We start from the raw sequence: 13,586 nt of genomic DNA, 5'->3' as shown, positions 1-13,586 counted from the left end.
ACTGGTATAATAATGCAATGGGGCTGGTATGAAATTATTTCCAGGGCTTGTTTTTATTCCCAGTCCGATCCTGTATGTAAACACAGATTAGAGTGGGTTAACTGAGCATTTCTTTACATGAGTTATATTAGGGGTAAGGTTGAAGGTTAAGGGTACATAGGGTAAGTATTATTAAAAGTTTTAGGAATAAGGTTAGGTGTAGGAATTCATTTGTGGATTAGGGTAAAGCTTAAAGGATTACAGAGCTAAGTATTAGGCACTATTTTAGGGCTAATGTTAAGTGTAAGAATTATATTTTTAAGGCTAGGTAAGAAATTCTTTCATTTTAGGGCTTGGGAAAGGAAAGGCTAAAATGTCAAAGTTAGGTTAGGGGGGCTGTGGAGGCCCACTTTTTTTTTTCTAGAAACATTTCGGGGGGAGGGGGGGTGGCGCTGGGTTCTTGGCACCAAAAATGAACATAAAAATCTACCAAAAGAAACAGTGCTCTGAAGATCAGACATTGCCAGTCCTGACAGTATAAATTAGCTTTTTCCTAATATATACAGTATGTCACAAAAGAGAGTACACCCTCTGTAAATATTAATTATATCTTTTCATGTGATAAAACTAAAGAAATTACACTTTGTTGCAATGTTAAGTAGTGAGTGTACAGCTTGTATAACAGTGTAAATTTGCTGTCCCCTCAAAATAACTCAACGCACAGCCATTAATGTCTAAACCGCTGGTAACAAAAGTGAGTACACCCCTAAGTGAAAATGTCCAAATTGGGCCTGAAGTGTCAATATTTTGTATGGCCACCATTATTTTCCAGCACTGCCTTAACCTTCTTGGGCATGGAGTTCACCAGAGATTCAAAGTTTGCCAATGAAGTCCCCCTCCACTGCTCCATGACAACATTGAGGATCTAGTGGATGTTTGCGACCTTGCGCTCCTCCACCTTCCATTTGAGGATGCCCCACAGATACTCAATAGGGTTTAGGTCTGGAGACATGCTTGGCCAGTCCATCACCTTTACCCTCACCTTCTTTAGCAAGGCAGTGGTCGTCCTGGAGGTGTGTTTGGGGTCGTTATCATGTTGGAATACTGCCCTGCAACCCATTCCTTGAAGGGAGGGGATCATGCCTTGCTTCAGTATGTCACGGTACATGTTGGCATTCATGGTTCCCTCAATGAACTGTAGCTCCCCAGTGCCATCAGGACTTTCATGCAGCCCCAGACAATGACACTCCCACCACCATGCTTGACTGTAGGCAAGACACACTTGTCTTTGTACTCCTCTCCTGGTTGCCGCCACATGCGCTTGACACCATCTGAACCAAATACGTTTTTCTTGGTCTCATCAGACCACAGAACATGGTTCCAGTAATCCATGTTCTAAGTCTGCTTGTCGTCAGCAAACTGTTTGCGGCGCTTCTAAAGATGATGCACAAGAAAGCCCGCAAACCGTTTGCTGAAGACAAGCAGACTAAGGACATGGATTACTGGAACCATGTCCTGTGGTCTGATGAGACCAAGATAAACGTATTTGGTTCAGATGGTGTCAAGCGTGTGTGGCGGCAATCAGGAGAGGAGTACAAAGACAAGTGTGTCTTGCCTACAGTCAAGCATGGTGGTGGGAGTGTCATGGTCTGGGGCTGCATGAGTGCTGCCGGCACTGGGGAGCTACAGTTCATTGAGGGATCCATGAATGCCTACAGGTACTGTGACATACTGAAGCAGAGCATGATCCCCTCCCTTTGGAGACTGGGCCACAGGGCAGTATTCCAACATGATAAGGACCCCAAACACACCTCCAATATGACCACTGCCTTGCTAAAGAAGCTGAGGGTAAAGGTGATGGACTGGCCAAGCATGTCTCCAGACCTAAACCCTATGCACATGTGGGACATTCTGAAACGGAAGGTGGAGGAGCGCAAGGTCTTTAACATCCACCAGCTCCATGATGTCGTCATGGAGGAGTGGAAGAGAACTCCAGTGGCAACCTGTGACGCTCTGGTGAACTCCATGCCCAAGAGGGTTAAGGCAGTGCTGGAAAATAATGGTGGCCACACAAATAATTGACACTTTCGGCCCAATTTGGACATTTTCATTTAGGGGTGTACTCACTTTTGTTGCAAGCGGTTTAGATATTAATGGCTGTTTGTTGAGTTATTTTGAGGTGACAGCAAATGTACATACGGTTACACAAGCTGTGCAATCACTACTTTACATTGTAGTAAAGTGTCATTCCTTCAGTGTTGTCACATGAAAAGATATAATAAAATATTTACAAAAATGTGAGAGGTGTAATCACTTTTGTGAGATACTGTATATATATATATATATATATATATATATATATATATATATTTATCTTGTTTGATGGTGCAAAGGTGCATATATTGATACATTGTAACACATTTCCTAATTTTTTGCAAATTTGCATTTAGAGATTTAGAGCAGGGACTCGTGGTTTGCACTTACTCCAGTATATCCTCAAGCTGGTTATTTGCTTCACTTCACTCAACAGAGTCCTGTTTTTATTGCAAAGTTTACTAGAACTGTTATTACATTAACCACTTGAGCTCTGGACGGTTTACCCCCCTTCATGACCAGGTAATTTTTTGCGATACGGCATTTTTTGCGATACAGTTACTTTAACTGACAATTGCGTGGTCATGCAAAACTGTACCCAAATAAAATGTAAGTCCTTTTTTTCCCACAAATAGAGCTTTCTTTTGGTGGTATTTGGTGGTATTTGATCCCCTCTGCATTTTAATTTTTTGCGCTATAAACGAAAAAATTTTGGAAAAAAAGAACCAATATTTCTTATTTTCTGCTATAAAACAAATCCAATAAAAAAATGGAAAAAATCTAATTTCTTTATCAGTTTAGGCCAATGTGTATTCTGCTACAAATTTTTGGTAAAAAAAAAAAAAAATCCCAATAGGTGTATATTGATTGGTTTGCGTAAAAGTTTTAGCGTCTACAAACTATGACATAGATTTACAGAATTTTTCCTTATTTTTAATTATTTTTACTAGTAATGGTAGCGATCAGCAACTTATAGCTTGACTGAGACAATGCGGAGGACAAATTGGACACTAGGCGACACTGTTCTTGGGACCAGTGACACTTATACAGTGATTAGTGATGAAGCACTGTCACTGTACTAATGACACAGGCAGGAAAGGGGTTAACATCAGCGGTGATCAAAGGGGTAAATGTGGTCCTAGGGAGTAATTACTAACTGTGGGGGATATGCTTGTACTGAGGAGAAGGCAGAGATCCATGTTCCTGCTTAGCAGAAACACAGGTACACTACCTTCCTTCTCACAGAACAGCGATATGCCTTGTTTACATATATATATATATAAAGTACAGTAAAACTGCAGGAAAGGGCACTGGGGGGCAAACTAATGTCAATTTATTTTATTTTGTAATGTAATCCAATAGGATTACAATATATCAGTGTGTTTGTGTTTTTTACTTTTCAGATTTGCCGCCGGTTACACCCCCCTGCGAGCGTCACGTCGCAGGAGACGGAAGCCGGGGCTCACAGCATCGGGCGGAAGATCTGGCCGCCGTATGCTGCAGTGACACATCGTGGGATCCCGGGGACAAGGTAAGTAACCTCTACAAGGATCCAGCGATGTTTCCTGGCGGTACCCCGAGTGTGGCTCGGGGTTACCACTAATAGCACTGAAATTCCACCTCGAGCCACACTCGGGAATACCACTAAGGAGGTTAATTTATACAGTAACCTGAATGACACTAAGAAATAGACTCAGATGTATTAATTACTTAAGGATAAGAAGCCACTAATACCAAAAAAAAAATAAATACTTAAAAATAATTATTAAGTACATAGGTACACATTTATACATTCTATAATATTTATACAGTAGGTAGGTTAATCTTTTTTTTCCATCCATAAACTTCCATGTCCCTGTGCCATTACATCATGTGTCATTATGTGAGCGTTAGACAACAAACACAGGTGTTGACATGTGCAATCAAAATTTAGCTCTGTTTGTTTAATGAGTACAATAATATGAGCACAAGGCAGCACAGGAAACTCTCAACCTGATCTGTCTGGCCTCAATTCAGTCCCTATAAACAAACCACATAGTCATTTTTTTAGCTTCCATTATACAATAGATTTTATTAGGAAACAAAGCACCTGTAGCAGCATGGATAGTGTAATGAAATGTATGCAGGTCTGTTTAATTAAACAGCAATTTCATAGAGTAAGCAGACTCATGCAATGTCCTGCTATCACAGTATACCAGGATATGTACAAATCGGAAAGACTACTCTAGCCTAATTTTGTCTCAAAAGGTCTTTGCGCTGTACTGCTGCTTCTTACAAGTTCTGCAACCTACCTTTCTCTGATGCATTGGTTCCTATAGACAGCATGTCAGAATGTATAGCATGAATGTAAACTTTTCCAGAAGTAAATGCTGTGCATACTGAGACCAAAACAGAGGATTGTATAATTGAACTGCAAGGAAAATGTGAATGGTGTAGCATGGAATCTTTGGGTTTTAGAATCACAGGTTCATAGTTATTCACAAAAAAGTGAGTAACATATAAAATAAGTTACAAAAGTGCGCTAATATAAAACAAGAGAACAAAAATGTCCATATGTGTGAAATCAAAAGGAATCAACAGTTTGAAATAAAGTCTTTTTCATCCAGAAGAAAATATTCCCAAAGAGATATTCCAGGAAAACCAACTGATGAATGATGGGTGTTGAGGAGTGAGTGATAAGGGGTGAGTGAATTAACCTCTTCCCAACAAACAATCCATAAACGTGACTTGGAACAAAAAATACAATTTTGTGATGACACCCGGTGATGTGCGTGGACTTTTACCACATTTGAGAGAGGTTGGAGCGTATACTGTGGTACCGAGGAATTCAATTGGTCAGCCAGATGGAATTAGATCTCAAATGGGATGGATGGATCATCAACTTCCCGGTTTGGGTGATCCATAAGCTTCCAGGGGTGAGGATGCCAACAGGGAGACCACACCAAAGAAAAGAAGGGACTAAAAGTGCATTACCTCCATGTTTATTAATAAAATAGGGTAAAAAAGCACCCTAACGATAAACAGCATATACTCAATATAGTCGCGGTCGCCTGCAGTACGATCCGGGACATGTAGCAGCATGGCTAGCTCCCCCCGACGCGTTTCCACTGATAAGTCGGCTTCTGGGACTAGAGCTGGAGCTGGTGTCATCACAAAATTGTATTCTTTGTTCCAAGTCACGTTTATGGATTGTTTGTTGGGAAGAGGTTAATTCACTCACCCCTTATCACTCACTCCTCAACACCCATCATTCATCAGTTGGTTTTCCTGGAATATCTCTTTGAGAATACTTTCTTCTGGATGAAAAAGACTTTATTTCAAACTGTTAATTCATTTTGATTTCACACATATGGACATTTTTGTTCTCTTGTTTTATATTAGCGCACTTTTGTAACTTATTTCATATGTTACTCACTTTTTTGTATTCATAATTATTCACAGTGCTGCTTTTACACCCACTCACATTGGTTCTCGCACCTTTTTTTCATTCAAAGTTATTCACGAATTGCAAGATACCAGCAATCATTTTGGGCGAGCGGTTCGGACTGAGCAAATTTGCAGGGTGCTCGGCAGGATGTTCACCTGTTGAGCACCCCATAATGCATTGCACAGTGCATTATAAACTCTGATTGGCTGAAGCAATGCACCTGATGGTTGGTATGGATTTGGGGGTGACCTCCATAATGTTTTTTTTTTACATTTTTGTATTGCCAGCAATGGCTTGCTTTTTTTTCTTTATATATGTCAGTTACAGATTTGCCAATTTACATGCAGACTAAGGGGACCCCCAGGCACTATATTTAAAGGAATTTTTCATTTTATTTGTTTCACTTTAAGCATCATTAAAATCACTTGACAACAATAGACCTGTGCTTGCAGTATTAGAATAATGTATAGAAAAGTAGCTGACACAATTCACTGGTAGCAAATACTGGCATAAAAACATACAACGTTGCAGCGCTAAAAACTGACAGAAAGTCTTTGACAGGAAATTCAACAGAAAGAATCCAATAGGTGTGGGGTCCAAAATAGAGAATCTTGTGAGAGATCCTCTACCGACAGATGTACACACACACTGACTCTTACCATCCAGAGTGCTGCTGTTCAATCTATTGGATTCTGTAACAAGTGCTTTCGACTATTGTATGTAGTGTTCCACTCTGGATGGGAAGAGTCAGTGTGTGTATACATCTGTCGATGGAGGATCTCTAACAAGATTTTCTATTTTGGACCCCACGCTTATTGGACTCTGTTTAACATCTTGTAAAGGTCTTTCTGTCAGTTTTTAGCACTGCACCTATGTATGTTTTTATCTCATTAAAATCACTGCTCATGTAAAAACGATCTTTTTTAAAAAAAAATTGCATTGATACATGTCTCCCAGGGCGGTACCCGGGCCTCCATATCATTTTTATGACCAATAACTTGCATAAAAGTGTTCAAAATGGGGACTTTTGAAGTTCGGTTCCCAAAGACTTTAATAGAGTTCCTGGCTCGGGTTTGAACTTTTTACATGTTCAGGAGTTCTGGTGTGAACCGAACTGGTGGGGTGTTCGGCCCATCTCCAAACAACAACCAAAGGGCTTTACACAACAATGTGGCCTAGTGTACTCAGCAATGCCAGAATGAAAAGCAAACCTTGGCATGCACTTTATGTATTCCATGCTAATGTTTCAAGCTGCACGTAAGTACACAATTTAACTGCATCAGTATTCAGTGAAGATCTAAGTTATTAAAAAGATATCTAGTCTCTAAAGAAGGATATGCATCCCAATACTGTTTTCTAGCAAGTGGATTAAACCATTGTTCACACAGTCATGACACAAAAAAGTGGAGAAACAAAAAGCCAAATCTGACACATTTTCAGCAGGGGTGCCAATATTTATGGCTATGACTGTAGACCTGCAATCCGAGTATGGAAATATATATATATATATATATATATATACACATATACATATACATACATATATATATATATTTTTTTTTATATTAAATTAGTAAATAAATTACTGAAGTATAGTTTAAAATATGATAGGAGTTTGAAGTGGACTAGTTTAGCAAAGAGTCAAGGACTCAATTTAAACTCTAATGCGCCAACACTAGTGCAGCAAAGATAGGGGCGCAGCAAAATAGAAAAACGATGTGCCACATCCTAAAAATTTTCAAGAATGGAAAGTCATGTTGGATGTAACGTATAGCGTCCTCATTTACCATCTTGTTTCCATCATGCAATTATTGTAAACCATTTTGTATTCTCATGCCTCATTGGCAAGGTGTATTTTGTCGTGCTATACATGTACTTTGACCCAACAGTATCTCCCCATTCAGGGGGTTCTCTCTTCTCATTTTATGTCAATTAACAATAAAAGTGTTTTATTTTAAGCCTATCGTGCCTAGAAAGTCCAAGCACTCAATTTATGCGTGTTATTATATCACAATCAGTTGTATACAGGCAAAGTTATCCATTCTTTTTGTCAAATACATATAGATTGCATAAGCCATGGACACATCTTTCTTTACACAAACACTAAATAAACTCTTTTTTCATACAACACAATTTTTAACTCACATTTGTTTAACTTATTTTAGTCATACGCTCATACAGGTACATAAACATGCATATGCGTATACACACATAAAATTCTTCTTCATCTTCTTCTCCCTACCAGTGTTGCGTTTTACGCATATGCACTCATATATACTTGTGTAAAAATGCTTATGCATGCAAATTACTGCATTCAAATATTAAATTGTCTTTTTTTTTTTATAATGGTTCTGAATGATCCGTTGCACCATGGATCCCAATGCCTCGTACACACACAACGATTATCGGCCGACCGATCGGCCGTCTTTTGTCCAGAGTTGTGTTTTGTTGGTTGGAATGTGCCTAGACTACACACTAATTTTTTCGGCCAACAAAAATCAACTTCAGAAGTGATGTCATGTGCTGGTTTACTTTCCGTGTGTTTTTTCTTCTCTGAGCATGCCCAGTCTTGCTCATCAGATTTTTGTCTGCCGAAATCTGTACTGACTTATAGAAAATCGGCCGTTGTGTTGTCGGCCAACAAAAATGTTATATCCTGCACACCAGATTTTATTCGGCCGAAAAGTCAGAGTCGGTTGTCGAAAGCATCATACTAACAAGCCGAAATTCGGCCGATCGGACGTTGGCCGAAAATTTACGGCCAAAAATCGGTGCGTGTGTACGAGGCTTTACACAGCTGTGTGCTTTGTCCCATTGACAACAATGCACCTGTGTTCAGATGCTTAAAAAAACACTACACAGCAAAAAATCCAGCATATTTTTTTCCACCGGCATGCAAGAGGCCTAGTGAATCAACTCTGTTACTAAAGGAATAGAGAAAGTTTATATAACGAAGTGAAGCTTAGCAAAATAAACCATGTTAACTATAACCTTCCAATCATATGCAATATGTGTGTTTTTATTTTCCTTTGCACATAATTAGGTATTTTGACTGACCGAGTCTTTGTTTTTCTTTTTTTACTAAGCTAAATGAACATACATTTTGCTAAGTGAACATCTTCTACTGCTTTAGTAAATCTGCACCACTGCATAGTATTTCAATGTCAAGATCAACAATGCTAACATTGTATACCTCTGCAAATGTTACATTACAGGAATAAAGTGGCCATAAACATTGTATGACTGTTGACCTGACAAATGGATCATGCAAAGATCAGTAACAAGCTTATTAAATAAAATAGTGTGATTATGCTGGCATCTCACAGTAAAGTGAGCTTCTACATTGTTCTCTTCTATAGTGATTAGTGCATTTTTGCATATGAGCTGCAGTGAGCCCCATTAGCCTCAGCTCCGCAGCTAGTGACAGCTTAAGATGTCAACACTTAGCAAATACATCTCATCACTTGATGTATGTTACCTCCGTGTGTGCTCAAGACCTACTAAATCATATTGCAATAACTGGGTATGGTTGTCTTTATATTTAGGTATTATTGCTTGTTTTTGTTATTGCTTGATAAGATTTTTATACATTCCTTCGTACATCTTTTTCAACTTTGCAGTAATGTAACGCCCCTAGATGATCTCAGGCTACCTCTAGACAACAACTTGGCCATACGTATTACAGTCTCCTAAATGGTCACACATTTCACAACCTGACTGCATCATCTCCTCTAAATTTACCAATGACCATGTATTCTGAGCGCCTGACTGTCTATAACGCAATGGTGATAAAGGCATGTGAACAGTAGTTCATTCTTTTGTTGAAAAGATGAACAATAACAATTTCAATTAAAAATTTTGATTTTAAAAATATACATGCTATGGTGCCAAGCAATAACAAACTGATGGGGTTTATTTACTAAAACTGGAGAGTGAAAAATCTGGTGCAGCTGTGTATGGGAGCCAATCAGCTTCTAACTTCAGCTTGTTCAATTAAGATTTGACAAAGAAAAAACTGGAAGCTGATTGGTTTCTATGCAGAGATTGCACCAGATTTTGCACTCTCCGGCTTTAATAAATCAAGCTTGATGCATTCAAGTACAGCAAATGTGTTTTGTTTACAGTAATTTGGCTATCTTATGATGGAAACACATACATATACATGGGCTGTGTAAATGCAGCAAAGGGACTGGAAAATTTCCGCTCTACAGATCGATCTTCCTGGTAACATTTTTCCGTAACTGATACAAGCAGCCTATTTCTAGTTTTTTGACTTGAAATAAACATTTATTTTGATTGATACATTTATCTCAATTCACAAAGCATGATAAGATGCATTATTTTCAGCCATGTGCCTTTTTTGAAAATAAGAATCCTTTATCTTTTGTATCACTTGATCCTTCCTTTTAGATTGTAAGCTCTAATGAGAAGGGCTCTCTGATTCCTCTTGTATTGAATTGCATTGTAACTGTACTGTCACTCTCCATTTTGTAAAGAGCTGTTGACGCTATATAAATCCTGAATAATAATAATAATATGTATCCTGGAGTTCCAGTTCATGTGAATTAATTGTGGGTTTCCCCGCATCCAATTCCCATGACTGGAGAGTGTGCCCGGCTCTCAATGGAGCCGGTTCACACATCTCTGCGGCGGCCGCAGAGCGCATTGCACAGGGGTCCTGTGCTTCTTTGGCTCCATTTCAAGTTTGAATTTAGGCAAAAATTCGGGCCTGATTTGTCCCTGAAATGGAGAACATGTACACACCGGACCCCTGCTGTGAGCCAAATGCGCATTAGGTGTGAACCCAGCCTAAAGGTGTCTCTCTGAGATGCATACTTTAGATTGCAGTCAAGCCAGGTTCATTTTTTTCTGCATGCTCATTTTAAATATTCAAAGATAATAATTACTTAATATAATTACATAATATTAAAATGTCCTTTAAAAAAAAAAACATTGGGGATGATTTACTAAAGGCAAATGAGCTGTTTGCTTTGCAAGGGAATTTTCCCTGAGCTTAGTGAATGTGATGAAGCTTTGCTGACTTCCATCATCCAATCATGTGCAAGTATAAATACTGTTAACTTATTTATTTTCATTGCACGTGATTGGGTATGCTTTGCAAAGTGAAGTTCCACTTTTTCCTCTAAGCTTGGAGAAAATTCAATGGCAAAGTGAATACCCTACTTGCCCTTAGCAAATCAACTCCTTTGGGATTGACGAAGGGGCCATACACACTATAAGATTTTCTGAAGACTTTTTCCTTTAGACTTACCAAAACCATATAATATGAGGTCAAACCTAAACACTTTCAATTTGTATGCAATCTGGCAGGCCCTTGCACTACATAGAAAAGGTAAATCTGAAGGAAATCTAACCACCAAAGTTGGATAGTGTGTATCCATCTTAAAGCTGGATACACACTATACAATTTTCGTTAGATTTTTTTCCTTTAGATTTACCAAAACCATATAATATGAGGTCAAATCTAAACACTTTCAATTTGTATGCAATCAGGCAGGCCCTTGCACTACATAGTTGAAGGTAAGTCTAAAGGAAATCTAACAACAAAAGTTGTATAGTGTGTATATAGCTTTACTCAGTACTAACTGTTCACTTAGCCAGGTAAAACAGGTGCACGCTTGTTCATTCACCTAATCATGTTTAAAGGAAATTGAAAAAGCAGGATTTTTGTTCGCACATGATTGGTTTTATGAAATGAACTCAGCTTCCTCTGTTTTACTTAACTCATTGAAGCTTCACTTTTCTAAGTTAATACTCTGTTCTTTTAGTAAACCAAGCCCAATAACTTGGTGATCAGATCCTAAATCTATATCAAACTTCTATCTAATCTATTCGGAAAGTTCTGCAAACTTTACAAAAAATAAAATACTAGTAGCTATCGTCAAGCACTGTTTAAAAGTTATAGCACACACACATACTGTCATGCAGCTCTTCATACAAGCTATTTAGTTCCTGCATTCTATCCTGGCTCGCAGTCATTGACAGAAGAAATCACACAGCAGTGCCCTACCCTTTTCTGTAGCAGCAGTGGGGTGATAGCAGGCAGGGTCACTCTCCTCGCATACAGGCTCATGTTTGCGCTGCATACAGCAGTTTACACGGGGAATAGTCCAGGATATGCCGTCACGTCAGATAGTGCCGAGTTGTACAGCACAGACTGAGGGAAAAAAATGTGATCCTAACTTTACTCAAAGCCAATTAAAACTAACCGTGGGAGAGCACAAACACACAGCCAATCACAGGTTTTTCAAGGCTTCCCTTTTGTCCTTGGAAGCACATTCTGATACATTTGTTTTTAATACTTAAGAAATGCAGACAACGTTCACCGAAAAAATCTTTAATTTCAAAGCCACTATTGTCAGATTAACACAGAGCGTGCTGTGTTTAGGCATCTGAAGAAGGCTTGGACACGTTTGTGAATGTTTAACTTTTTCTAAGCAATTAAACTTTTTGCTGATTTTGAGAAATTCAGCAAGGAGCTAAGTGAGGGAGGATCTCAGGCCTCATTTACGAGGCCTCGTACTCTGGCATTGACAAACCTGCAATTATTTGCATTTATATGGATTTATAGGACATTTCTAAAAGCATATAAATATTCACTGTACATTTACCTGCATTGAGTTTTGCTGCATTTAGCAAAAAATACAATTCTGCAGGGTTGATTTACTAGACTGTGCACTTTGCAAGTGCAGTTGCACTAATTTTCCCCAGAGCTTAGTGAAAGTAGTAAAGCTTCAATTTGCAAAGAATGCCCAATCAGGCGCAGGGAAAAATAAAAATAAATAAAAAACAGCATTTTTACTTGCACATGATTGGATGATGGAACTTCACAATCTATTTGTCTTTAGTAAGTCCATCCTTGTACATCCAGGGGCAGAACTAAGGCACATGTGTCAGATACAAGTCCAATGGGCTGAATCTAGCCCACCATACCATTTCACGTGGTCCTTGCACCCAGGGCGTTTTTCAGCCAGAACATGACAGATCTTCATTCCATCACCTTTGGCTCTCACCCTCCACTCCCCACTCACCACTGTCACTTGTAAATATAGAAGCCTTTTGTGTTTACAAGGACAAATTTCCTCTCAGCAGGTTTCACAGATCCTTGCCTGCCCTGCACTCACAGCAGGGCAAGGGAGGTGCAGGTGTAGTGTGGGATGAGGCATCATGTGTTAAGTTGTACGGGGACCCCCATCTGTGCCTAGGTGCACAGCTGTCAACCAATGATATCCCTGCAAGTGAGAGAGGCCAAGCCACCTACACTGCCGTGAGGTACTAGAGCGGGCCAGGTAGGTGAGATTCAAGGAAGCTTTTGGCGGGGGTGGGGGGGGTGACAGCTGTGGAAGGACATGTGTGCAGAGGTTGGGAATGGAGGAGAGTGGTGCAGAGGCTAGACCCAAGGAGGGGTGGAAGTAAGATGTGACCACCTTGTGAAAGAGAGATGAACCCTGCACACTGTGCATAGCGCACCCCTGAACTCTGCACTCTATACGTAGCACTCCCCTGAACTCTGCACTCTCTACTTTGTGAATCCCTGAACCCTACACTCTGTGCATAGGGCACCCCTGAAACCGCACTCTGTACGTAGCGCACCCCTGAACTTTGCACTCTGTGCATAGGGCACCCCTGAAACTGCACTCGGTACGTAGTGCGCCCCTGAACTCTGCACCATGTTCATAGCGCACCCCTGAAACTGCACTCTGTACATAGTACATCCCTAAACTCCGCACATGCCCTGCTGGTATTTATTGCTCATTTAATATCCTCCCACTGCCACATCCAATATTTGAAGCAGTTCGGTGGGGGTCGTTGTTAAATTCCTTCACTTATTCTCTGTGAAAAAAAGCCCTGGATAAATGTACATAGTCTTACAGATACAACTGGGCCTTTGAGGGCAACTATAATGCTGATGCAGCCCACAATCAAATTTAGTTTGACACCCCTGCCTAATACACACTGGGCATTCAGCCCCAGTGCAGGAGATCCTGGAGCTTTGGTGCAGGCATTTAGGCTGATTGCCTACTGTAGTTAGCTAGCCAGATTGGCTGCCCAAGCAGGGAGAAGA

General features: G+C 39.8%; 1 protein-coding gene across 2 annotated transcripts in view; it reads right to left on the bottom strand.

Moving 5' to 3' along the window:
• GRB14 (growth factor receptor bound protein 14) overlaps positions 1–11,849 on the bottom strand; it is a 95,942-nt gene extending 84,093 nt beyond the window's left edge. Inside the window, exon 1 of one of the 2 annotated variants that reach the window (XM_082260203.1) lies at positions 11,731–11,849. Coding sequence is in view for 1 of the 2 variants with exons in the window: in XM_082260202.1 (XP_082116328.1) it covers positions 11,532–11,594 (63 nt within the window). In the remaining variant the exon portion in view is untranslated. The other variant, XM_082260202.1, reaches the window with a different exon arrangement.
• Positions 11,850–13,586: the final 1,737 nt, after the last annotated feature.

This window comes from Pelophylax lessonae (genome assembly GCF_965119305.1).
Source record: "Pelophylax lessonae genome assembly, chromosome: 6".
Taxonomy (NCBI): domain Eukaryota; kingdom Metazoa; phylum Chordata; class Amphibia; order Anura; family Ranidae; genus Pelophylax; species Pelophylax lessonae.
This window is presented reverse-complemented; position numbering and strand designations above follow the sequence as displayed.